This window comes from Quercus robur, chromosome 10, assembly GCF_932294415.1.
Source record: "Quercus robur chromosome 10, dhQueRobu3.1, whole genome shotgun sequence".
In the NCBI taxonomy this organism is placed as follows: domain Eukaryota; kingdom Viridiplantae; phylum Streptophyta; class Magnoliopsida; order Fagales; family Fagaceae; genus Quercus; species Quercus robur.
This window is the reverse complement of record NC_065543.1, coordinates 39982421-40008069: the sequence shown is the minus strand read 5'-3', so window position 1 is coordinate 40008069 and position 25649 is coordinate 39982421. Positions and strand designations below refer to the sequence as shown.

The following is a 25649-nucleotide window of genomic DNA, read 5'->3' as shown; positions in this document are numbered from 1 at the left end:
TCATTTTAATGGGAAGGTTACTTTGGCTTGTGTTCTATTTTTGTCTGATTATTAGCGTTTTCTCTATTTTATGTGGGAGACAAAGCTGATAAAGGTAGGTATCATATATTTTGTTATTCTCTCTTCCTTTGTGGCTTGAAAATAGAACAGGAGTGAACAAGAAATAGTTATAAGTATCAGTTTTGATCCTCTTTACAATGGAGTAAATGAATGATTTAATACTCTCTAGCCTGCTGGTATGAACTCTTAATTGTAAAGTTTGGTTGCAATTCATGGTCTTTGATTGTATCAGTATTTGCATTACAGCCCCTGATATTCTATTCTGAGGAGAAAGCCTTTGAAAATTGTCATAAGTCTTCCAGTACATAATTCTCTTTAGTTTATAACCATGTTTTTGGACCATAAACAATGTCTGCTCTCTAAACTTTATGGTAAAAAATTTTAGTATTGGCATGGGTTGTTTGCATTGCTTCTCTTGGTTATATTGTGTATTGCATTGCTTCTCTTGGTTATATTATGTATTTACTGTTTCTATTGCTCAGTATTAAGCTGAAATCAATAGTTGAATTTTTCTAAATAAAAGAGATTACTGTTTCTCCTGTCTCTTGCTTTTTTGGAGCTGAGACATGCATCAATAGGGATTGTTGAGAAGTTTGACAGCAAGCTTTTCAATCCAAAACAAAAACTCTTTGTCCAAACCAGGTTAGTATAAAACAAGTGCAAATTTGAAACTTAATGCACAAGCATCAAATAATTAATTAAGAAACAAATCAGGTTGAATCTATCTTGACATTGACCTAAAGGGTCTGCAGAAGTGCTAAACATGCAAAGAATCTGTAGATAAGGGCATATCAAACTAGGGCTCAAAAATAAAGTATGATGTATCATTAAAATACTAGATTCGGCTCCATTGGATCGAGTAATATATTATGTTAAGAGTATCAAAAATCTCACATTCGCTGATCAGTTTCATTGGTTCATGAAAAGCTTAAAGATATTAGATGCTAATCCTGGGTTTAGCCACGTTCCCCTTTAATGATGTTTGCTTAGTACATTTGCAATCATGCGTTTATGTTCCCGCACTAGGAGTTGCTCGGTTTGGTTCGGTCGGTTTTTATGGGTATGGCCAAACCGAATATTTCAGTTTGTGAAATTCTCAATTGAAACCAACCGAAATGTCTAGAAATCAATCAGTTTCGGTAGTATTTTGATTTCAGTCGGTTTCGATTGGTTTTCAGTTTTCCATAGAAAAAAACAAAGTAATAGCGCAACAGAGAGAGAGAGAGAGTTGTTGAACAAATTAGAACGATAGAGAAAGAACAGCTTCCAACAATATTTGTTTAACAATTTACACACAAATTCCAACATAAAATTGAAAATATTTTGAATAAGAAAAAGGGTCTAAACAGACAAATTTACCATTGCTACACCATAACAGGAGCGACAATATGTCTCATAGTACTTGAAATATTTGAAATTTTAAAATCAAAACTGAACTGAAGTCAAGGAAAACCAATTGAAACCCAAAATTTCGGTTGGTTTCAATCGGTCCATTTGGTTTTTCGGTTTGAACGCACATCCCTATCCCATGATGTGCAATGTAACTTGATATTAGTTTTCTCCAATATTTTAATAAGTTTTACCAAAAATCTTGTAACTTAATTGATTGGCACCTTAATTTTCAATAGCAACATTCAAAATTGAGATCCCCACCCGGAACTATCGATGTATAAGAATGATATTTCAATATATCATTATAAAAGATTGTAATCTTTAGTTATTTTATAGATAGACAAAATAAAAATACTTTAAGAGTAATATAGTGATTTGATCATACTATATATATGTGTTTACAAATTGAAAATTGCATGATATAATAGCTAATATAGATAGGCATGTTTCATGCTTACTAAAAAAATGCATATATCTTTCCTTTTTCTTCTTCTTCTTCTTCCTTTTTTTTTATTTTTTATTTTTTATTTTACGTTCTTGATTGTGCATTACTAAAAAACTTTTCCCATTTTTGTTGGACATGGTTTCAATTGTTGCAAAAACAACTAAATTTGAGTAAAAATGTCATATTTCAAATCAATTGTTTCTCACATAAAAAAAACCAATTGTTTCTCATATAAATATTAGAAAAATGATGTTTGTAGGGACCAGAAGAACCAACTGCCCAAGCCCACTTAAAATAGTGGCTAGATTGGTCCAACCGTGGCCCAAAACAATGAATTTATGAGAAAGGGAAACAAACAACTAAAGGAGGACTCCTCCCGAGGAGAAAAATAAGGAAGAAATGGCTAATCTTATTAAGTGGATGAACCACTTTCTCAATACAAATTGGCCTGAGAAGACCACACTTACATAAGAATTATTACTGTTCACTCTCTTATCTCTAAGTGTTCTTCTTATTTCTTCTTTTTCTTTTTGATCCCCCTGTCTTCCCCCCCCCCCCCCCAACCCTTTTTTCTTATATACTTCCCCTCTTCTCATATCTCAACTATCAATCCTTACCTAACATACCTCCCATCATGACACTTGTTTCTTCCTGTATCTAAAGAAGGTGGTGGAAAGAATTTGCTTAATTGTGACTTACACTGTTCAAATCACTTTCTCATCAATGTAATTGATAAAGTTGTTGCCCACCATTTAATGCGGAGGTGACAGGCTACTCTAAACTAGAAATTTCTCTTATGACCATTGGTTCTCTCTCTCTCTCTCTCTCTCTCTCTCTCTCTCTCTCTCTCTCTCTCTCTCTCTCTCTTCAGATTCTCGCTCCCACCAAGAATACCTTATTGTGGCATCCCCACAGTTATATGGCAACTCTTCAAATCCATCCTCGATCCTCAGGCACCCACAATATTAAAATTTCATTATGCTTAAAATAATTAATATAACAAAATAAACATATTTATTATATTAGTAGTCTTTCTAATTATATAGAATACATACTATCGTGTTAGTTCCACACACACACACACACACACAAAGGAGTTAGAAAATTTAAAGGATTAAGATCAATTTTAGTGAATTCACAGACATTTGTTTATGACTTTTGTGACAATTGTTGTCAAAGCAACTAAACATGAGTAAGAATGTCATATTCTAAATATATTATTATTATTCCAACTAAAAATTATTTTCTATATAGAGTTTATAAAAATAATCATATAAATTTATTTAATATAAATAATTAATGCACAACAATAGATAATTACGATATGCATTTACTCTTTGGCTAATTCAATGAAATAATACTTTAATATAAAAACAAACTTTAAAGAATTCCCATACTCTCCAACATGAGGTCTCTGTATATATGTATATTGATATTGATGTGCTTCGGCTTAAATAACAGCCATGTTCGGATATGCATGTGACACAAACTTCTGCTTAGAATTGTAAATAGGTATTGTGATTGTAATCTCATGGACACCTAGAGAAGCATACTTCAGTTACCCTGTAAAGTATTAAGATCTGAGCATAAAATATACAATAAAGATGTCATCAGTTATGACAAAACCCTGTGCTTCATATAAAAATGTAATCTAATGGACCACCTTTATCTAACCAGTTCTTATAGTCCTGTAAAGGGCTTGTAGCACTTGATTTATATAAGCTAATAGGTGCAGAGGTGAATATTTTGCTTCAAATGATCAAATCAAAATTTAGTACTGAGACATCAAAAGAAGAAAATTTTCAGTCTCAATGTTGCAGCACTATAATTCGTTTGAGCAAATTTGGTGCAAGAGTTGAAGGTTTCACCATTGAATGTTAGACGATACATCTTTGATGAGGTGTAATACTATGATCCGTGAGGCCAACTTTGTTAAAAGTCAATTGCCAAGTGCCTTAATGAAATATTGGATGTTTGTGAATGTGCCATTAAAAGATGCTCTATGGTGTTGGGATCTGCCTGCAAAATGAATCCAAAACGAGGTGGTATCTTGTGGAGTTGTAGACACAATTGCCAATTGGCTCAATTTGGACAGACTTTTTGTCCAAAGATGTAGTTAGTAAGTAATTGGGACCACACTCCATTTTTTAAGTAGTTGGGACCTTTATAAGTCCATGCATTATTTGCAAAAAAAAAAAAAAAAAAAAAAAAAAAAAAAAAAAAAAGGAGAAAAAAAATAGATGAACAAGCTTATTCATAGGTTCAAATCAGAAGTGCAACACATGCACAAATATTTGTCAACAAGGCACATAGGAAAACGGGTACAAAAAAATAACCTAAGACATTTAACTAATCTTTATACAAATTCAAGAAACTACATTAATCTACTGGACTTGGCACTTCATTAACAAAAAACAAAGACCCAGACTATTACTTGGCCACATCAAATCATGAAGAGTATGGTAAATCTGAAGTTCATTCGAATGCTCAGAGATGCTGGTCCATGAGTCAGTCACATGCTCCAGAATCCATGGAGTTTGCAGAGTTCAAATTGTGGTTTCATGAGTGTTGAGCAATCGATCATTATGTTCTTCCACTTAAAAAAGGCAGTGGTGTTTGGATATGACACAGGAACTGCAACCAGGATTTGAGCAGCACATCAATCAATTTAGTTAATGTCAATTTTAAGCCTCAATGCTTCAAAGTTCTTATGTCAAACGTGATAGTTGCTATCAAATGGCGCCCCTTTTGCAATTACTTAGACATTTTTGATGTCAGATCTCTGTGACGGGCTACCAGAACTTCATTCATTTGAGCAATTTGGTGTAACAGTTGTGTAATCTTCTGCAAAATTATCAAAGCCAAACTTAAGTACAAGGACAAAATACAAAATAAAGGAGAATCTAATAAAAAAGATAATAATTCAGCTATTTATCCAAAAAGAAAAAGTTAATAATCAGCTTATTGCACTGACAACCAAAGAGATGAAGGTCATGATTGTAGATACATATACCAGTTAGAAGTTAGAACCCCTCACGCTAAAGAGAAAGTAAAGCTTTCACAACAGCAAATCCAAGAGACACCCATTTTGCTCACTAGTCAAACTTATCAACTCTAATAACAAAAGTCGTGTAGCTCTGTGGCATTGTTTCGGTTTTTTTTTTTTTTTTTTTTTTGTTAAGTACCAGGTTCAAGTTCCTCTATTCATTTTCTGTAACAATTACATATATATATGCACACTAGTCAAACTCATCAACTTTAATGACAAAAGTGGTGTAGCTTAGTGACATTATTTCGGTTCCTTTATAAGGATAACCAAGTTCAAATCTATCTACTCATTTTCCGTAACAATTATATTATAGTATATATATGAACCCTTTTGGATTTCTGATCAAAGGCCCTATGCAGCACTAAACCAGACAAACAAGCTCACATTTCACATTTCACATTAACATGATTAAGCCCAAAGAGTCTTACTAATCTAATTTTCTGAACAGTTAGTAACACCACCAATTTTTTCTAGTTGGAATTTCCATCAACAACTAAAAACATTTTATCATAACAAAATTTAACACAAGCATTACAACAAACACTACACAATCAATTAAAAACCAACCTCATCTTTCTCCTTAATGGCCTGTATCAAACGACCCTTACTCTCCATTCGTCGCCGCCGCTGCCGAGCCTGCACGAACAACATCCAAAACACCGCCGCCGCCGCCGCGACGGGGCAAAATGGCCAGAATGCCCCTTTGGTGGCATCATAATTTCGGAACGAGGAAACCAAGGCAAAAACCTTACAACGTATGACCTCGAGCCCAACCCCAATCCACCTCGTCACCTCGCCGGCTCGTTTCACCTGGGAATTGGACGACGGCGGCGGAGCTGGTTGTGGGTCCGAGGCAGTGGAATCGGACGGCGAGGATGACAACGATGAAGATGACGAAAATGGGTTTGGCGGTGGTGATGATGAAGATGGAGATGATGACGAAGACGAAGAAGATGATGAAGGTGATAACGGGTGTTGTTCGGAAATGGGGAGATTTTCATGGTTGATAGGTGGGAAGATGGAGCAATCATCGTGGGCGGTAGAGTCTCTGATCACCACCATGGACCATTCTTTCAATTGGATTTTTTTCAAGGAATGGATTTGCTCACATTCATTTGGATCTTCACGAACCAAAACCAGACCATCATCCGCCATTTTTTATTTATTTATTTATTTTCTCTCCTTTCAATTCTCTCCCTCCCAACTATCAAGGAGGTGGAGGAGTACGGTAGTGTGTTTCCAAATGTCAACATAAGACACTTTCCAATATACAGGGGTGTTTGGCAGAGAAGTTTAAATAATGTCGTTTGGATTTTTTTGTTATCCATGTGAGTGGGTAGCTGTGTAATAATGTGTTAAATTGTATTTAAAATGTTCAAAAAGTTGTTTGAAATAACCTATCAAACAGCCCATAAATAGGGATGGCAATGGGGCGGGGTGAGGCTGAAGGATAGGGTCTTCATCCCTGTCCCGCATAGTTTTGTCTTGCCCCATTTCTGCATGACGGAGAATACTTTCTCACCCCATTCCCACCCCTTGAGACCCCACGAAGCCCCGCCCCACCTTGTAAAACTCTATTTTTTGTTAATTTGTCTTACAACTAGTACAATTTTTTTAAATACTTGAAATTACAACTAAATTTATCTCATCAAATCAAATCAATTTTTAGAAAAAATAGAATAATATATCCAAGTGTTTAACAAGACAATCATTAAAAAAAATAAATAAATAAAAATCTCATAGTATAACACATAACAAAATAAAGGCAGAGAATCACATTGGGTAGAATAAAATATGCTAATATTAATATGTTTGTTTAAATAGTAGGGTTTTAGGGTATGTAAAATTTACAATTATAACCTTTAATAACACGAGGCGGGGTGGGGATGAGGAGGGGCGGGGCAGGGTGGGTCTAAAAAGCCTAAACCCATCCCCACCCCGCCCCATGGTACGGGACTAAAATCTTACCCCATCCCCGCTCCACCACCTTTGCAGGGCGGGGAAAACCTGCGCGGGGTGAAGCGGGGCGGGTTAAGCGGGGCAGGGAAAAATTGCCATCCCTACCCATAAGCACAAAAATATATTCACTGTTATTGTCACATTACTGGCATCACTTTGAACTCAAATTATTGCAACTGACTAAAATTCATCGCGGTCTTCTCATTTTATTTTGCTTGAATTGAGTGCTATAAGTTTTAAATTTACTTAATTTAGGTTTTTTTACTCAATTTTGATAAAAAAATTTCCTTAAAAAAATTATATTTACCTGAAAAAATTTATAAAACTAATAAAAATATATATTTTTATTTTTTTTATATAAGAATTTTTTTTAAACCGTTTTTTCTAATTAGTTAATTGCATCTTAACAACAATTTATTTTAACGAAATTGGATAAAATGTCTGAATTAAATAACTTTGAAACTTAAAGGACTCAATTGAAACGAAAGTAAAATTAGAAAATCAAAATGAATTTCAGTTAAACTTAAAAGGTGCACTTTGTATTTTAATTTTATTATTATTTTTTTAGAGATTTTTATTATTATTTATTGGGTAAAATACAATTAACGTCCATATTTGGGCCAATGAGTCCAAGATATTTTAAAACAAACCAACTTATTTCTTAAAATCAACTTTTTCCCTAAAAGTTGGCGGACATTAGCCAAAATTTTAGAAGTGTTGACTATATTTTATCTTTATTTATTTTATATAATTTGATAATTAAGGAAGGGAAAATATGTATCTTGAACATTTTCTTTAGAAACACCAGGAGATATCAGTTCTTACAAAACTCTTGACATTTTTATTTCAAACTATAATCACAAATGTTAATTTGTGTTCAATCATTTCACATAAAATATGTTTTTTTTTAATGGTATCTAGCATAATTTTTATATTATTTAAAATTTTAAATAACATGACATTCAAATATATATTTTAATTTATAATATTTAATTTTAATAGATTCATTTGAATCTAAGAGGATCCTTTTACACTTATTGCACATTTGAGCTACTTCAAAGTTAAGGTGCTTCTCTGTGTTTTTTAGCAAGCCAACCATTTGTTTAGGAGATGTGTTACGCTGTCCACAACATTTCACAACAAAATATAGGTGATTAGTCATTATTGGTTCTAATTTGAATTTACCACTGAAATTACTTTTCTACCCCATCAATACAACCCCTAACAACCTACCACATAAGATTTATTGTGAAAATATTGTGAATATAGTATTTTTCTTTATTTAGTTTCTTCACAGTCTTGCATGTTTTTGGGGGTTTTGGATTTGACAAGGTCTTGGTGTCATTCTTTTTTTTTCCCTTTTTTCTTCTTCTTCTTCTTCTTCTTCTTCTTCTTCGGAAAAATTATAATTTAACTTATTTGGTTGAGAAGTGTTACGTTCACAATATTTTCATAACAAATCATAGGTAGTTAGTTATTATTGGTTATAATTTGAATCTATCATTAAAATTATTTTTTTCCCGCACCAATAACAACTTGTAACAATCTGCCACTTAGGATTTGTTATGAAAATATTGTGAACATAACATTTCTCTATTTGGTTTGGTCTTATCACAATTTACTAAATATGAAATCATTAAGATTCCATCCAAATTTATAGATTTTGCATTTTATAACTTTCAATTACAAGTTTTATTATTACTCTTTTTTTAGAGAGAAGTTTTATCCATTTGGTTTGGCCTTATCAATGAAATCATTAACGTTTCGTCTAGATAAGCAAAGTTTGCATTTTGCAGACCAATTTTCAATTACAGCTTAGCTCCTTTTGGCTTGGCCATATCATAATTTAATCTCATTAAATTTTCAATTGCTAAATTTTGAACACCTAAATTTTATATTAAAATAAAATTGTTTATGGGTCATTATGCGGAACACTAACAGTTTCATTTTAATCCAAACCTTAGGGTATCAAATGTAACAATGAAATTTTATAAACTTAATTGTAATATGACCAAATCACAAGTGGATAAATTGCAATTTTTATGAAACCAATTTAATTAAAAATGAAATCTCTCTCTCTCTTCAAAAATTTCCTCAATTTCTATTTGTTTATATAATTATCTCCCTTAAATTCTCATATACAAAACCTCCAATTTTTTTTTTTTGAGAAACAGAACAAATTATTTAATTGCTAAAAAATCAGATACATAATACTTGTTAATATTATGAGGAATAGATTCCAACCAAACTAAAACAGGAAAAGAAAATCTTGCTCTCTTGGCTAGAGCATGTGCCAAAGCATTGCCTTGCCGACATATATGAGAGAAAGAATAGTTCTGTAGAGAACTAGCTGAATACAAGATGTCCCTAATCAAATGTCCAACAGATGGGTGATGGAAGCACTGATTTTTTATCGCCAAAATCGATATTTATGAGTCTCATTCAAAAATTGAGCTGTGCAAATCAAGTTCTTGAAGAAATTTGACCGCCCTTCTAGCTGCAATAGTTTCCAATACAACTATGGATGATGGCAGGGGGATAATTTCGGATAGGGCCGCCATAATTTCTCCAGAGGAATTGCGAACCACGACTTTGATATCTGCTGCTCCCAATTCTTCAAAAATGGCACCAACAAAATTTGTTTTCAGAGTACTTGGGTCAGGTGGCCTCCAGACAGATTGCTTCGGGGGCTGTTTGTTGACAGATTTACCATGCTGGTCTTGAAACTCCTGAAGGTGCCGTTTTGCCAAATCCGAAAGTTTGCCCAGTGGAGCCACTGCCTCTTTGACTCTGCACTTGTTTCTGCGATTCCACATAAACAAGCAAACCATGATAAAAAGCTCCGAACCTCGTGGGCACTGGAATGTCAACCTGAAAAGATCAGCAAAAGAGAGTATTGGGTTTGTTGCAGCACGCAACTATCAAATTCAATTCCCTAAACCTCCCTAATTTTTTCAGAACCTCTTCATTTAAATAAGATGATATAACTCGTTGTAAGCTTGTGGAGAAGGGTATTAAATGTAGGGTTGTAAATGAGCCGAGCCAATTCGAGAAGTAAAAGTTTAGGATTGATCATTTAGTTTTATTTCAAACATAAGTTGAGCAGCCAAGCTCAAGTTCATTACCGAACTAGATAACACATGTTTAAGTTCGATTCATTTTACCAAACTTAAGCTTGTTCATGAACTACTTGATTAACTTATTATTTTTCAATATGTAGTAAACATTAAGACTAAATTTTTTCACCCATCACAAATCTATGTTAATACTAAATAACTAAATTATAGTTAAAATCAATATTATTTGAGTTAATTAGATAAGATAATTTTTGTCTGCGGACTTAAAAATTAGATTTATCAAATATAAATTGTTAAAAATATACATAAATACATACACACACTACAAATGAATTATTTTCTATTATCAATAAACTGTAAATAATAATGTGATTTTTTATGATAATTCACATAATCTAATCTCAAGCTTATAAAATTACATTTCTATACATGTATACATATAAACATATCATATTAGATATACTTAAATTAAGTTTCATACTTACAAGTTTGTTCATAAGCATATTATTATATTTATAAGGAGAACCGTATTCAAATCCCTCTACTCATTTTCTATAACAATTAAACTATTTCACACACATTTGGCCCGCTAGTCAAACTTATCAACTCTAATGACAAAAGTTGAGTAGCTTAGTGACATTGTTTCGGTTCCTTTATAAGGAGAACCAAATTTAAACCCCTCTACTGATTTTCTGTAACAGTTAAATTATTATTATTATTATTATTATTATATATGAACTCTAATGACAAGGTTTGAGGTCTTTGGATTTTTGAATAAAGGCCCTATGCAGCACCTTTTTTTTTTTTTTTAATAGATAATATAGACAAAAAACATAGGAGATGGGGAAGGAAGGAGTGGGAAGACAAGACTTACTAAACAAGATCACATTCATATTTTACACTCACATGATTAAGCGCAATGAATTTTACTAATCTAAATTTCTGATCAATTAGTAATACCACCTATTTTTTTCTAATTGGAATTTCCATGAACAACTAAAACTTTATCATAACAAATTAGCACAAGCATTACAACAAACACTACACAAACAATTAAAAACCAACCACATCTTTCTCCTTTATGGCCTGCATCAAACAACCCTTACTCTCCATTCGTCGCCGTCGCCACCGAGCTTGCACGAATAACATCCAAAACACCATGGCCGCCGCCATCGCGACAAGGATTAAATGACCAAAATGCCCCTTTGGTGGCATCATAATTTCAGAAAGAGGAAACCAACACAAAAACCTTACAACGTAAGACCTCAAGCCTAGCCCCAATCCACCTCGTCACCTCACTGGGTCTTTTCACCTGGGAATCAGACAGCGGAGCTAGCTGTGGGTTGGAATCGAACAGTGGGGATGAGAATGATGAAGATGGTGAAAATGGAAATGGTGGTGGTGATGAACTGATGATGACGAAGATGAAGATAAAGGTGATAATGGGTGTTGTTGATGTTGTTCAGAAATGGGGAGATTTCATGGTTGATTGGTGGGAAGATGGAGCAATCATCATGAGTGGGAGAGTCTTTGATCACCACCATGGACCATTCTTTCAATTGGATTTTTTTTCAAGGATTGGATTTGTTCACATTCTTTCGGATCTTCACAAACGAAAACCAGATCATCATCACCATTTTTTTTTTCTCTTTTCAATTCTCCCTCCCAACTATCAAGGAGGTGGTGGGAGTAGGAATGTGTGTTTCCAAATGTCAAACATAAGACACTTTCGCACATATAAGCACACACAGAAATTCACTATTTTTGTCACTATACCAGTGTCATTTTCACCTCAAATTATTGGACTCGACTGAAATTCATATCAATAATGTCTAGTGATCCTCCCATCCAATAATATAATTCCATATATTTAAATTAATAAAGTAACGCCCTAATCAATAAAATAAATAAATAAATAACCCTACGGATGAAACCATCACCACCACCTTCCCCCATGCCGAAAAGTTCTCTGTACCACCACCCCAAAAAAAAAAAAAAAAAAACAAACAAACAACATTAAACCACCACGCCATGATATATTTGATCCATGCTTATATCATGAAAAATGGATACAAATTTTTGGCTACTACTTAGTATCGGCAATAGGTCAGGATGAGAAGACTCATCCCTTTCTTCCCTAGGCCTCACAACCACCGCCACAAGGGTAATAAAAACCCCTAATGCGGACTACAAATCAACCACTAGGAGGAGAATCTAAAGCTAATTGGAGTTATGTTCCATCCTTTGATAGAGTTAGGCACCTATTTGAGGGAAAAAATTGGCTTTTGCCCCTTTCAAAAAAACAATCCAGCATTTTGCCCTCTTTTCCAAATTAATTAGGAAAATGCTCCTCTTTTGAAACTCGATTTTCTCAAAATCGAGTTAAGCCCTATAGTGACGTTTCTAAGGATCCTATAGTAACGTTTTAAAGACCTATAGTGGCGTTTTGTAATCCGATTTCCATGAAATCGAGTTATAGGTAAAAAAAAGAAAAAAAAAATTGCATGTAACTCGACTTCATGGAGATCAGATTACAAAACGCCACTATAGATCCTTAAAACGTCACTATAGGCTCCTTAAAACGCCACTATAGGGTTTCAAAAAAAAAAATTTTATTTATTTATTTATTTTTTATAATTCGATTTTGATAAAATCAAGTTTCAAAAGAGGGGCATTTCCCTAATTAGTTTGGGAAAGGGGGCAAAATGCTAGATTTTTTTTTGAAAGGGGCATTTGCCCATTTTCTTCCCTATTTGAGTGAAATTGTTTGGGTGAAGCTTGTGAACTGAACACCTATTAAAATTAAGCTTGTCGTCTTCGGCAGAATGGGCATAATAGCATCCTCAATCTCGCGATCCATCGCCTTATCGAATTAAGACATGTCTATTTCACCAATCGCTCTACCCATTTTCGGATTTATAGCAGCATAATGGTGGTCTGCTTCATCAAATGCATACATTTTTCTAGCTTTAGATTTGCCATCATCCTCACTAAATTCATGCTAGATCAATGAGAGCGAGAATGGTGTCTAATGACTCAAATCTAAATAGCTACTTCTCGTGTTGAATTGGGGAAGGTGGTGGTGATAGTATCGCTGTGAAAGTTTTAATTATTTTTATTTATTTATTTATTTGGATACTGTGATTAGAATTGTTAATAGCATCTAACTCAATTAACTTGTACAAATAACATTATATTATTAGATAGGAGGATCACTGGATATTGTTGAGATGGTCCTCTAGAAGACAGATAATATCTTCTTGAATTGTATGTGATTGTATGTGAGTTCCTTAGCCCACGATAATTTCAACTCAAAAGTGATCATAGTGCTCAGCGAGACTGCTCTAGCATAGTGTTGAAACATTGAGAGTTGCCTTCATAAAACTCAGCCACCTTAATTTATTTTTTTTAGTTTCATAATCATCCCACTCCTGCATCAAGTCCATAGTACCCAACACTGATGCTCTTTCTTGTTTGTGATTGGAGCCCATTACTATGTCCCAGCTTCTTCCACTTCTTTAGGTCACTGTCTGCTTTAATCATTGGGCCTACCTCAAATGTTGCTTTATTAGATCCATATATTACCTTTGTTGCTCAAGTGACCCACTAATCCATCCACCATTGCCATCTATCTCTATTATTCAAAAAAATTATAAACGGCATGCCATTTAGTGTGGGAAAAGAAAGCAACAAAAACACTTTCTTCCAAAACAAAATTGACCGTGAATTGTAGTGTTTCCAATCTCCATCTGTGGCAACTGGCGTGGGATCCCTGGTTCGCCTCAGGGTAGCATGGACAAGAATGTGAGGTCTCACTCTCAACCATGGTTGTTTTCCGGTCGCCATGAATCCGAGGGGTTCACCTCTCACCACGGCGCGATAAGTACTAATTAAGCTTGTTTAAGTGTTTGGATTCTGTTCAACTTTGGTATAGTATTTATGTATTTATTATATGTTGTTAACGCCGGAGCTATATCAGTGATGGTTCAATAATAATAGCACATAATTGTGTGGTTGTTCAATCAATTTGTAAATTGCACTATCCTTTATGGTGGTAAGCTTCTAGAGTGATTGGTTACCTTGAAATGGCATGATGGGTTTGAATTATTGAGCTGAGAGTTGGGTTATAAAACAAGTACACATGGAGTACACCCACGATTAAACCCTATAAAGGTTTTGATAATTTGATAGTTGGGGGAGTTGGGATTTGAACCGCGGACGTTTTAGTTAGAAACACTAGAAAGTGCTAGTTGAGTTACAAGGTTGTTGTTGGCGCCACAATTCAACTCTAAAGTTACAATAATCATTAAAATCTAGTAAGTTTGAAGAAGAAAATAACCCTGACGCATCATCCATTCAAAAAAGATTCTAAAAAATTGCAATTTCAAATCTAAAATGGCCCTTTCACACCCCTCAAAGCTTCTAGCATTCCTTTCCTGCCAAATGCACCACATCAAGTAATGAGGGATTGCATTCTAGATTTGTGAGGTGGATTAGGACTGACCTTTTTTTTAATATTTTTTTTGTAAAAAAATTCGGTGGTGTGGGCATGGGAGGAAACCTTGCCGCTTTTACTTCAAAGTAGTTGTTTTCATGGTAAATTTTAATCAATTTCATGTTTAGGTTCATGGACAGGAGAATTGTCTAATACAGGTTTCTTTTGAATGTGCTGATAGTAGGAGCTTCTTTACTATTTTATTTTCTGTAGGTTATTTACAGCTACTGACAGTGATGATATCTCCACAACTATACAATTCATCAATAAGGCAAGGTCATGGACTACATTGATGGCCATTGGCTGGGAATATGGTGCAAACATGTTGACAAAGTACTTGTTAGAAGCTGGAGAGAATACACTGCTTATAGCTGCCACATGCATAGACAATCCATTTGACTTAGAGGAGGCTACAAGGTCTTCTCCTTATCACATGGCCATTGATTAGAAGCTCACTGGTGGACTGAGATATTCTAAGGAGAAATGATATGTCTACAATATTTTTACAACATTTTTACAATAACAACCAGTAACAACTTGTTACTTAGGATTTGTTATAAAAATGTTGTAGACATAGCATCTTTCTATTCTAAGATCTAATAAGGTTGGTGATTGCTTTCAATCTTCTGTCTATTTTGGTTCAAATGCTTTATGCCCCTCCATTCTAGCATTGTTTTAATGTTGAACAAACATAATCATTGATGTGGTATGCTTTGAATTGTGTTGGCCACCATTTAAGTATAATAACTTATTATTAATTTTTTAATTTGGAATAACTTATGTTTAATGTCTACTTAACTTCTAGGAACTATTTCAAGGCAAAGCAAAAGGGTTTGACATGGAGAAGGCTTTATTGGCAAAGTTTGTTCGTGATTTTGAAAAAGCAATATCTATGGTATCTTATGGTTTTGAGGTACTAGAATGCTTTTATTCAGAGTCTAGCACAAGAGACGTGGTTGGGAATGTGAAGATTCCTGTTCTCTTTATACAGGTCAAACTTATCTAACTTTAATGCCATCATGCTTTAATTTTTGTTCAGGATTAGATTAGTCATGTCTTGCATCTGTTAACTGTTTATAAACTTTAATGCCATCATGCTTTAATTTTGGTTCTTTTCTCTATTTTTTATATTTTATTAATCTTATTAGAGTTGATAAACTAATCTGATTCCTTTAGAGTTTCTTATTTTCTAATAGAAATTTTGGTCTCATCTCTACTGCACACCAACTGTTCGATAGAGAAGACGTGGGTATGTTTAAGAATTGATATGGAAGGCTTTTTTTTTTTTTTTTTTTTTTTTTTTAAAGAACTGATATGGAAGGCTTAAGAACTAGTATGTTCAAGACATGGGCAACAAAGTATTTATCTAATGCTTTGTTTTTATTAGTACACACACACTTACATGCACAGCCTTGTAGCAATACATGCATAGCTCATCATCAGTACATGCACACCCCTGCATCAGTACATGCTCTGTTTTTATTAAATTTAATTGCTTCTCATTTCAGTTGTATTTGTATATTTGCATTGCTTATATAGAGGCTTATATATGTACATTTGCATTGCTTATCAAAGCCCCTTTTTATTTGTTATTGAATACTGGCCATATTCTGGTTTCTTGAGATATTTGCTCCGTGGGGTATGCTTCTTAGAGTCAAACATGGGATCAAATCCTCAAACTTGAAATCAAAACTTGCTAAGTTCAAAACAACAATTGATTTAGTTCAGAATTCTTAATTACTGAATGAAAGGGATTCCTTACACATTATAGAATTATAATTGGATTGGTGTTTCAATCTTTAATGGATTGGCGGCTTTATTGGTTCTGTTAGGAGTTTTCAAGGAGACCCACTATCTCCCTATCTATTTTTACTATGTGCGGAGGGCCTTTCTTCCCTTATACGAAAGGCTGTGGAGACAAAACACCTACATGGGATTTTATCTTGTAAAAATGGAGTATGCATCTCTCACTTGTTGTTTGCAGACGATAGTTTTATTTTTTGCCAAGCCACAAGGGAGGAGGGGCAACACCTTCTAGATATTCTTGGGAGGTATGCAGCTGCTTTAGGACAAGCTATAAATAGTCACAAAACTTCCATCTTCTTTAGCAGAAATACAAGGGATTCGGTTAAGGCAGAAATACAGGCACTATTAGGGGGCAGAATTATGGAAGATTGTGAACCATACCTAGGCTTGCCCATGACCGGTGGAAGATCAAAGGTCAACACTTTCAGAGGCTTACAAGAGAAAATTACAAAGAAAGTGATGGGGTGGAAGGAGAAATTTATTTCAAAGGCCGGAAGGGAGATACTCATCAAAACGGTGGCCCAAGCCATCCCCGCATACACCATGGGAATTTTCAAAATCCCAAATGCCTTATGTGACACTCTAAACTCCACAATAGCTAAATATTGGTGGGGCCAGACGAAGGATGAAAAGAAAATTCATTGGATCAATTGGGAAAAGCTGTGCAGCCCAAAAGCAAGAGGAGGGATGGGGTTTCGAGACATACAAGCTTTCAATTTAGCCTTGCTAGCAAAACAAGCATGGCGACTTATCCATAACACACACTCACTGTTCTATCGGGTGTACAAATCAAGGTATTTCCCAAACTGCTCTTTCATGGATGCTGAGTTGGGAAATAATCCATCCTATGTATGGAGAAGCTTACTTGCAGCAAGAAACATCATACGGAGAAGGTCCAAGTGGAAGGTGGGAGATGGTCGAACTATCGGTGTCAGTACACACAACTGGCTATCTCATGAACCGGTTTTTCTGGGTGAACAACAGCAGGGGATGATGGTTGAGGACCTGATAGACGGGCATACGAAACAATGGGATAGGGAGAAAGTTTTCAACCTCTTTGCACACAGGACAAGGATGGAGATTCTGGATACTGCACTGCCACAGGATGGAAGCCGAGACACCCTGATATGGAAGGAGACAAAATCAGGTGCTTTCTCGGTGAAGTCTGCCTATAAGCTAGCTATACGGATGAGGGACATTGTTCGGAGTGAGCACTCAGAAGCCAGAAGAGACGGACCAATCTGGAGGAAGGTGTGGCGGTTGAACGTGCCACCAAAGGTCCGTATGTTCCTTTGGAGGGCATGCTCAAATATATTGCCAACCAGAGAGAACTTAAACAGGAGAAGAGTGCAGGTAGACCCCATGTGTGGTATGTGCTGCCAGAAGCCTGAATCAGTTGGACACCTTTTGTGGGAATGCCCCCTAGCAAGGAACGTATGGGCTCTCTGTAGTGGAAGAATTCAGAAATGCCCCAATACAGAAGGTGATTTCTTTATGCTTCTCCAAAGGATGGTGAGTAAATTAGAAGAGCATGATGTGGAGAAGTGGGCAGTCATAGCGTGGGCAATCTGGAACGCAAGAAACAAATATTACTTTGAACGGATCCAACTCCATCCAAGAGACATACTGAGGGGGGCTACCGGATTCTTGCAAGAATATCAGAGATTTATGCAGGCACAGCAGCAGAACAGAGAGGCCGAGAGTCAACAGTGAAGCTTATGAAGGGCTAACTGCTACGTAGCAATAGTGGAGTTTTTTTATTATGTTTCCTTTTATCCCCTGTTTCTCGGACTTGAAAACAGGGCATATACTTCCCTTGTACTTACAATGTTTTTACTGAATAAAAGTTTCTACCTATTTACCTTAAAAAAAAAGGAGTTTTCAAGAACTATGTTTATTTTAAGGTACGTTAATAAGCTAGAATCCTATTCTATTCCTATCTCTATTTATAGAGTCAAATTTGGAGAGAGTACGTATTCCTTTCCTCAATATCTATCATCAATAGATATTCTTTCCTTAATAATTATATATTTCTTGTTGTTCTTAATTACTATTGTCTTGTTGGTATGAAAATAAAAGGCAGGGGATGTGTCAATGTAGCTTGTGTAATGAATTATAAGATTGAAATGGTGATAATTTATTATTTATTTAAGGACTATGTTTTTTTGTTTTTGTTTTTGTTACTAGGAATTGATTCGAGTATTCCAAGAGACACATCTTTCACTAATCTTTTAGAAGATAATTATGATGAATATATTTCAGGATCTTCACATATAAGTGGTGAAGATAGTGTTCCACAAGCTCAAGCATTTAGCCAAATGTCTCCACCCCAAGTTGAATCCACAGCTAATAAATTACAATGTGGCAGCAACTTCTCCATACAAGAAGATGTGCTTCTTGTGTCCGCATTTCTCAATGTCAACCAAGATGTAATGCAAAGCACTAACCAAAAACGCACAACATATTGGTTAAGAATTTGGGAGTATTACCACTAGTGGAAGACCTTCACTTCTGAGCGTATGATGGGTTCTCCAACGAATCGATGGTCAACGATTCAATTTTGCACCAATAAGTTTTGTGGCTGTTTGGCAAAAATTGAATCAAAGAATGAAAGTGGTAAGACTAATGAAGACAAGGTACATCTTATAAAGAAATTTGTGTTAATTTGCTAATTTGTTCCAACTGTTTCAAGATAGTAACTATGAACTATTTGTTAAATTTTTAAACTTAATGCAGCAAAAGAGCCCTATCAAGCATTGCAGCGTACCAAATTTCAATATGAACATTGCTGGAATTTATTAAAGTACTCACCAAAATGGTTGGCTATTTGTAACAATCCAACCAAAAAAAAGAGGGAGATCTGAGGCATCTTCACCTTTTAATCTAGAGTCAATAAGTTTAGAGGATGATGATATTCCACAGGTTCCAATTGTAAACTTGGAGAGACCACCAGGGGTGAAGGCCGAAAAAGAAAGATTGAAGAAACAAAAGTGCAAAGAAGGCACGACTTCACATATAGAAGGCATATTGAATGTCATGATGGAAGAAAGAAGAAAAATAAGTGAGAGAAAAATGGCTTGTATTGAGAAAGGACGTCTTGTAGACCAAGAGCATGAGATGGCACGAATTCAACTTAAGGATAAAAAACTTGAAATAGCAAGAATGAAAATGGAATTGGATATGAAAATATCAAAAGAGGAATATGAAATGAAAAAATTGAGAATGGAAAAGCTGAAGGAGGACAATGAAATGAAGAAATTGAGAATGAATCAGATGAAGGAAGAAAAAGAGCTTATGATGGTGGATGTAGGTATGTTGTCTTTAGTGCAGCAAGAATATATTCATCAATGCCAAATGGAAATCCTTGAAAAACGAAGGTCTCGTTCTTAGACTATTATCATCATCAATGCTCTTATTTTGTATATGATTAAAAGAGCTCTTTAAACTTGTTTTGTATATTGGGTCACTCATTTTTGTTTTGCTGCAATATGATCCTATTGCACTATTCATTTTGTTTTGCTACAGTGTGATCCTATTGCACTATATATGTATATCCAAGGTGATGGTAATCTCCGTAGCACATGAAGCTGCGTAATTTCATTTTGTTCTGCAGCACATGAAGCTATGAAATTTGCTTTAAACTCAGTTTTCCCCTTCTGTTTTTCTGATGGTAATCTCCACCCCTCGCTTGAGGCAATTTGTAAGGGAGATGCCTCTGCTTGTAGTCCTTCTTAGTCTTTTAATGAAATTGCAATTTATCAAAAAAAAAAAAGTTGATGTCCAACCTTATTGTATTAAAGCTTTGATTGTATTAAAGCTTTTGTTCTTTTGTTCAAATTTCACACTTCCCATATACAGGGCTTTCGTTCAGATTGTGTGTGTGTGTGTGCACGCGCGCGCTTCCCATATACAGGGGCTCTCATTCAGATTGTGTGTGTGTGTCTGTGTGCGCTTCCCATATATAAGGGCTTTCATTCAGATTGTGTGTGTGTGTAGCTTTGAAAATATTATTGTTGGGAGATTTAAAAATATAGCTATTGGGTATTTGAAAAATATAGTTGTTGGGAATGAATAGAGAAAGAATAAAAAAATATTAAAAAAAGAATAAAGAAAGGTTAAAGAAATAATGAAGAAATAATATTTAAATGAGATAGAGAATGGGATAGAGAATCTGTTGAAAAATGTATTTGAAAAAGTGGGTAGCTAAAAGGTAAAAATCACTGTTCATTCTCCAAACAATACAAAAATTTGGAGAATCTGCTGGAGATGCTCTAACTGTGTGGATTCAAATGAGAATCAATAAAATATTGTCCACTTAATTGTTGCGAAAATTGTTGTAGCTGTAATTTTAGTTTCTTGCGTTTTTTTATAACTTTATTTATCCTAAAATGTAAAATTGACTCTCTAAATTTCATATTTTCTTATTTTTGTCCTTCAAGTTTTAGTTTTATCATTTCAATCTTCTAAGTTTCAAATATAGTCAATCTAGTAATCCATTATGCCTCTATTAAGTGTTGTCGTTTATATAATAGGATTTCTGTTTGGATTTCATCATTTTGTGTACGAAAATATCATCACACAAATTCTTAAACTCTAAAAAATAACCCTATTTTTTAGTTAAATAATTTTACATTTAAAAATGATGTAGCTACCTCCAAAGCCCTTTAGATTGCATCAGAGATTGGTATTAGAGAAGCTGTTCTCGAGGAAGACTCGCAAGTTTTAATGTTAAGGGTGATCAATGACAAAGGTGTTCTGTCATACGGTGGGTTGCTTATTGAAGATATGCGACACTGCTCTTTTTTTTTTTTTTTTAATCAATTACATTACTCTCAAGTTAAGAGATAAGGTAATAAGGTTGCTCACAATCTTGTTAGGTATGATGTGCATATCTCAGACTTTATTGTGTGGATGGATGATATTCCACTACAATTTCTTCATGTTATCCAAGCTGATTTAGCTAGATTTTCTTAATAAAAGCTCATAGTCTTTCCTCTCAAAAAAAAAAAAAAAGCACAAAAATATCTTAAAAATTATGACACTATCTCTATCTCACTTTTAAATATTACTCTGTATTTCACTAAACCCAAAATAAAAAATAACCATATTTTTTTAGTTAAATAATTTTAAATTTAAAAACACAAACCTGTTAAAAAAATAATTTACTATTTTTTAAAAAGTTCCTAAATTTTAGACTTTCAAACTTTTATCAAGTACAGAAATATCTTAAAAATTAAGGCACTGTCTCTATTTCACTTTTAAATATTATTTCAATAAACTCAAAATAAAAAATAAAAGAGAGTCTAGTGTGTGTATATATATATTTTTTTCTTAATTTTTTAAAAAAACTAATAAACGTTAATTACAAAATAAAAAAAAAATAATAATAACTTAAGTGGAACGACGTCGTTCCCCTGCCCGCTAAAAAACAAAACAAATCCCCACCCCCAGGTCTCCCACCCACCGATTAAACTGAGAAAACAAAACAGATTTTTCTAAAAAATAACTATAAAACCCAAACTATATTATAAGTTAGGCAACATTTCAAACAAATTTCATTTCTAACAATTCGCGTTCAGTGGACTCGATTTTCGGGTTATAAATCTAGTATATTGTACTTGAGTTTCCTATTTTGCCAGTAACTGAGGTGGACAAAGCGTCCACGTATGCCTAGAAATCGAGTTCATTGGACTCAGTTTTTGTACATAGAAACCGAGTCTGATAGACTCGGTTTTTGTACATATAAATTGAGTCCAGTGGACTCGGTTTTTGTACATTGAAATCGAGTCGATTGGACTTGATTTCTTTTCGGCCCTCCACGTGTCCTGCAAATCGCACTCAAAAAACTTTCAAAACAACACTCACAGTCTCTCTCATTCCCTCCCACTCTTAGTCTCTCTTACTCTCACTCTTACTCTCATTCCCTCTCGCTTCGTCGCCATCCATCTCTCTCAATCTCATTCCCTCTCCTGCCCTCTCGCTCCATCACCGTCACCCCACCACTCCGTCGCCGTCGCCGTCCCAACAATCATTGCCTTCTAGCAATGATTTCTATCCCAACAACCGCAGGGTATCATTCTCATTTGATCTCTTCTATGTGGTTTTTGGGTTTTATATCATTGTATGAATGATTGTTTGGATTGTCTTTGTGTTTTAGAGAAATGGGTTGTTGTTGTTGGTTTTGCTTATTTACTGTTTTTTTTTTTTTTTTTTTTTTTTTTGGGTGTAATGTGAATTGAGTTGAGTGTCTGAAATGGAGATTAACGAGTTTTTGGATTTTTATTTTTATAAAATGATTATTATTATTATTATTATTATTATTATATATTTCTGTGATTTGAATTGAGTATGAAACTTGGTATGCACAAGTTACGCTTACCAGTAAATAGGTACTAGCATTAATACTATTATATCCATTTTCTTTATAGGAAGAAAATTTGGAATGATATGCTTTTTTAAGAAGAAAGAAATTGATATGAGCAGAATTCTCAGTTTCAATTGATTGTCTGAATTATATTTTGGTACTTGTTGATGGTGGTATTGAGTAGAGTTTCTGGGTTTTGTTATGTAATTTTTAATATAGGTGGTATCTGAATATTTTTTTTTTGCTTTCATACAGAAATTAATTTCAATATCTTGTCTGAGTTGGATTAACAACTTTCTGGGTTCCGCTGGTAGTCTATCACAAAAGTAAGGACTCTCTCTATTCCTTGCAACTGATATATGGGTTTTCTTTGATTACTCCTTTTTTCTAGGTTTAGTGGTAGTGGATGATTTTCTATTGGCATGCATTGTACTTGATAGCAACACAAACAGTGAACAGAACTATATGTTTGCATATGGTGATAGTCTTCCCTATGATCATCTATATTAAAATCTATATACCCATGCACGGTTTCTATATACATTTACATTTTACATTGATATTGTGTTTGAAAACATAATTTCTTTTTTAAATATATCGAAAGTTGAGGGTGAAAAAAAATTGGATCCTAAATATCTTCGTTATAAACACTAAAAGGTACCAATTAAACTAGTAAGGCTCTTGGCACAAGTCTAGTGTAAACACATTTGCCTTGATAGTTTACTGCAAATTTTGAAAGTTTGTGTTTCAAAATTTACACTAAACTCATTTTTCCAAAACTCAATTTAAATGTAAAAACAAAAAATTTCTAAATTTCAAATGTTGCACTTAACTTGTATATCCACATAAAAGTTCAGTGCAAATTTTGAAATCTATGGAAAATTATTTAATGTTACACCCCCCTAAATCAATAACTACTAAACTCATTAAAAAGATGATACCACATTTAGTCTTTAGATTGTGTTTTCAAAACATGATTTAAGTGTATAAAACATAATTTCCAATTTTTAAAATATTATTTGGAAATCAAGTCTTAAGTGTAATTTTGAAAATTTTGCAATCTATGCAAAATTTATTAAAATGTACATAGCAGCACCTTTAAAGTTTAAACGTACTCTTCTTTTTTCTTTTTTCTGTTCCCCTCCCTAGACTATATCCACATTACCATTTTACTTTCTCCTTTCTATGAAGTGTTTTTAAATACAGATTATTATGAAAACCAAAAAACTGTAATGTTCTGATTTGTCAAAGCATTGCTCTAACTCCTCAGAACACATTTGAATGAAAATGGAGAAATGTAGAAGGCTTAATTAATTAGCTCATACTGAGTTTTTGGCAGCATATTGAGTTTTTTATATGTATGTTTATTCCCTATGGTTGATTGTCATACTTATCATTTGTGCAAGAAATTAGGCTATACATTGAGATCCTTGCCAATTCAACATGTGCTTATATTACTCTTGACTCCCTAAACTTCGTGCAGTATGGCTACTGTTCTTGCTCAGATCCCTGATGAGTTCGGTCCTAGTCCCATTGAGGATTCGGTGTTAAGGTTTGTAAAAGAACATCGAGCGTGCGCTGTTTGGGAAGGCAAGGTAAAATTAAAACCGACCACCTACTGAATATTCTCTTCTTATCCTTTTACATTATGTTGATTTTTTTTTCCTTCCCATTTCTGAAATTCCAAGTTTGTCAATGGTATTACTAGCTTTGAATGCATAGTCATGTCCATTAGAGATGTAGTTGTTTGTACAATTTCCTCTACGCCGACTTCCGCATGCAGCTGCAAACTAACATACAACTCAAAATCTGCTACTTGTTCCCATTTTTGCATCTTACTAAACATGAATTTCACATGTTTGTCCTCTATTATCGTCATATATCTGTAATCAATGCATTGATTGAGGACTTCATGTGGAGAACGGAAAGTAATATGTATGTCATGCAAAGCAGGGTTCACTTGCAATTCTTCCATAATTTTTACTTTCAAATCATTCAGGGTCTTTAGCTTATGGCGTATCATCATATAGTAGCACTGGATACCCGGACCTTGAAACATCAATCCATCATAAGGGTTGGCATTGCTAAGGGGTCCACCGTAATATATATTTATATGGGTCATTGTCAACCTATAGATCATCAAATGCAATGGTGTTAGTGACAAATTTATACTGCTCAATCAACATCAATCACAAAACTTTGCGTATGAAATGCCAACAATACTAACCTCAACCAAATTTGCATATACTCACCTCAGGTCACATACAAAAATAGTCATTACCAATTTCTTATTCTTTTAAAATTCCAAATCATTCTAGGGGCATGACTTTCAAAACTCATTCAAATAAGTTATGATGAACAAAAATATTATATACCAACCAGTTATCCATTGAAATCTCTGTTACAAATCTTAAATAAATATATCTTGAAATAATTTATGGTAAAAAGACTACAAATACTATCTTAGGTATCAAACTCATAATCCATTTCATATCCATGATAAAGACCTAAAAGTACTAAATATTCCTAACAATTGATCACAAAATTTAGCACTAAATGTTCCCAATAATTAATCACAATATTAATTTTTTAAAAAAACTTAGCATATTATCACAATATTTACACTAACAAACAAAACAAATATTCCCATATGTTGTAATAACATAGCCCATCACAATATTATATATATTTTTTAAAAGTTAGCAAATAATTTAATCACAATATTTACACTAACAAAAAAAAAAAAAAAATTCCCAATATGTTGTAATTTAATCACAATATTTAGTACTAAATATTTCCAATAATTAATCATAATATTACTAGTCATTATAGATATGTTTTTCTTAAGTAGATTCATGATCTTATATAAATGTGTCCAAATATTTAGACATTGATTTTGCGGTAAGTAATCAAGTTCATCATTCAATTGAGCACTAATGTCAAAACTCAAATAGCTTCACTTGTCATGATTAAATGCAAGCTATCAAAATAAAAGGACTGAA

General features: G+C 33.9%; 2 protein-coding genes across 3 annotated transcripts; both read right to left on the bottom strand.

Moving 5' to 3' along the window:
* Positions 1 to 4134: 4134 nt before the first annotated feature.
* Positions 4135 to 6207, bottom strand: LOC126702969 (uncharacterized). 2 transcript variants are annotated; one of them, XM_050401854.1, is made up of 2 exons: positions 5514 to 6207; positions 4135 to 4738 (listed from the first exon to the last, which is right to left on the bottom strand). In XM_050401854.1, exons 1-2 carry the CDS (start codon positions 6099 to 6101, stop codon positions 4652 to 4654), a joined length of 675 nt encoding a protein of 224 aa, XP_050257811.1. In that variant the 5' UTR covers positions 6102 to 6207; the 3' UTR covers positions 4135 to 4651. The 2 variants fall into 2 exon arrangements, with proteins under 2 accessions (XP_050257811.1, XP_050257810.1); XM_050401853.1 differs by having other exon boundaries at positions 4135 to 4741; positions 5514 to 6204.
* A 2886-nt stretch (positions 6208 to 9093) lies between these two features.
* Positions 9094 to 11757, bottom strand: LOC126703432 (uncharacterized). The gene is made up of 2 exons (XM_050402391.1): positions 11048 to 11757; positions 9094 to 9776 (listed from the first exon to the last, which is right to left on the bottom strand). Exons 1-2 carry the CDS (start codon positions 11050 to 11052, stop codon positions 9344 to 9346), a joined length of 438 nt encoding a protein of 145 aa, XP_050258348.1. The 5' UTR covers positions 11053 to 11757; the 3' UTR covers positions 9094 to 9343.
* Between the last annotated feature and the right edge of the window lie 13892 nt (positions 11758 to 25649).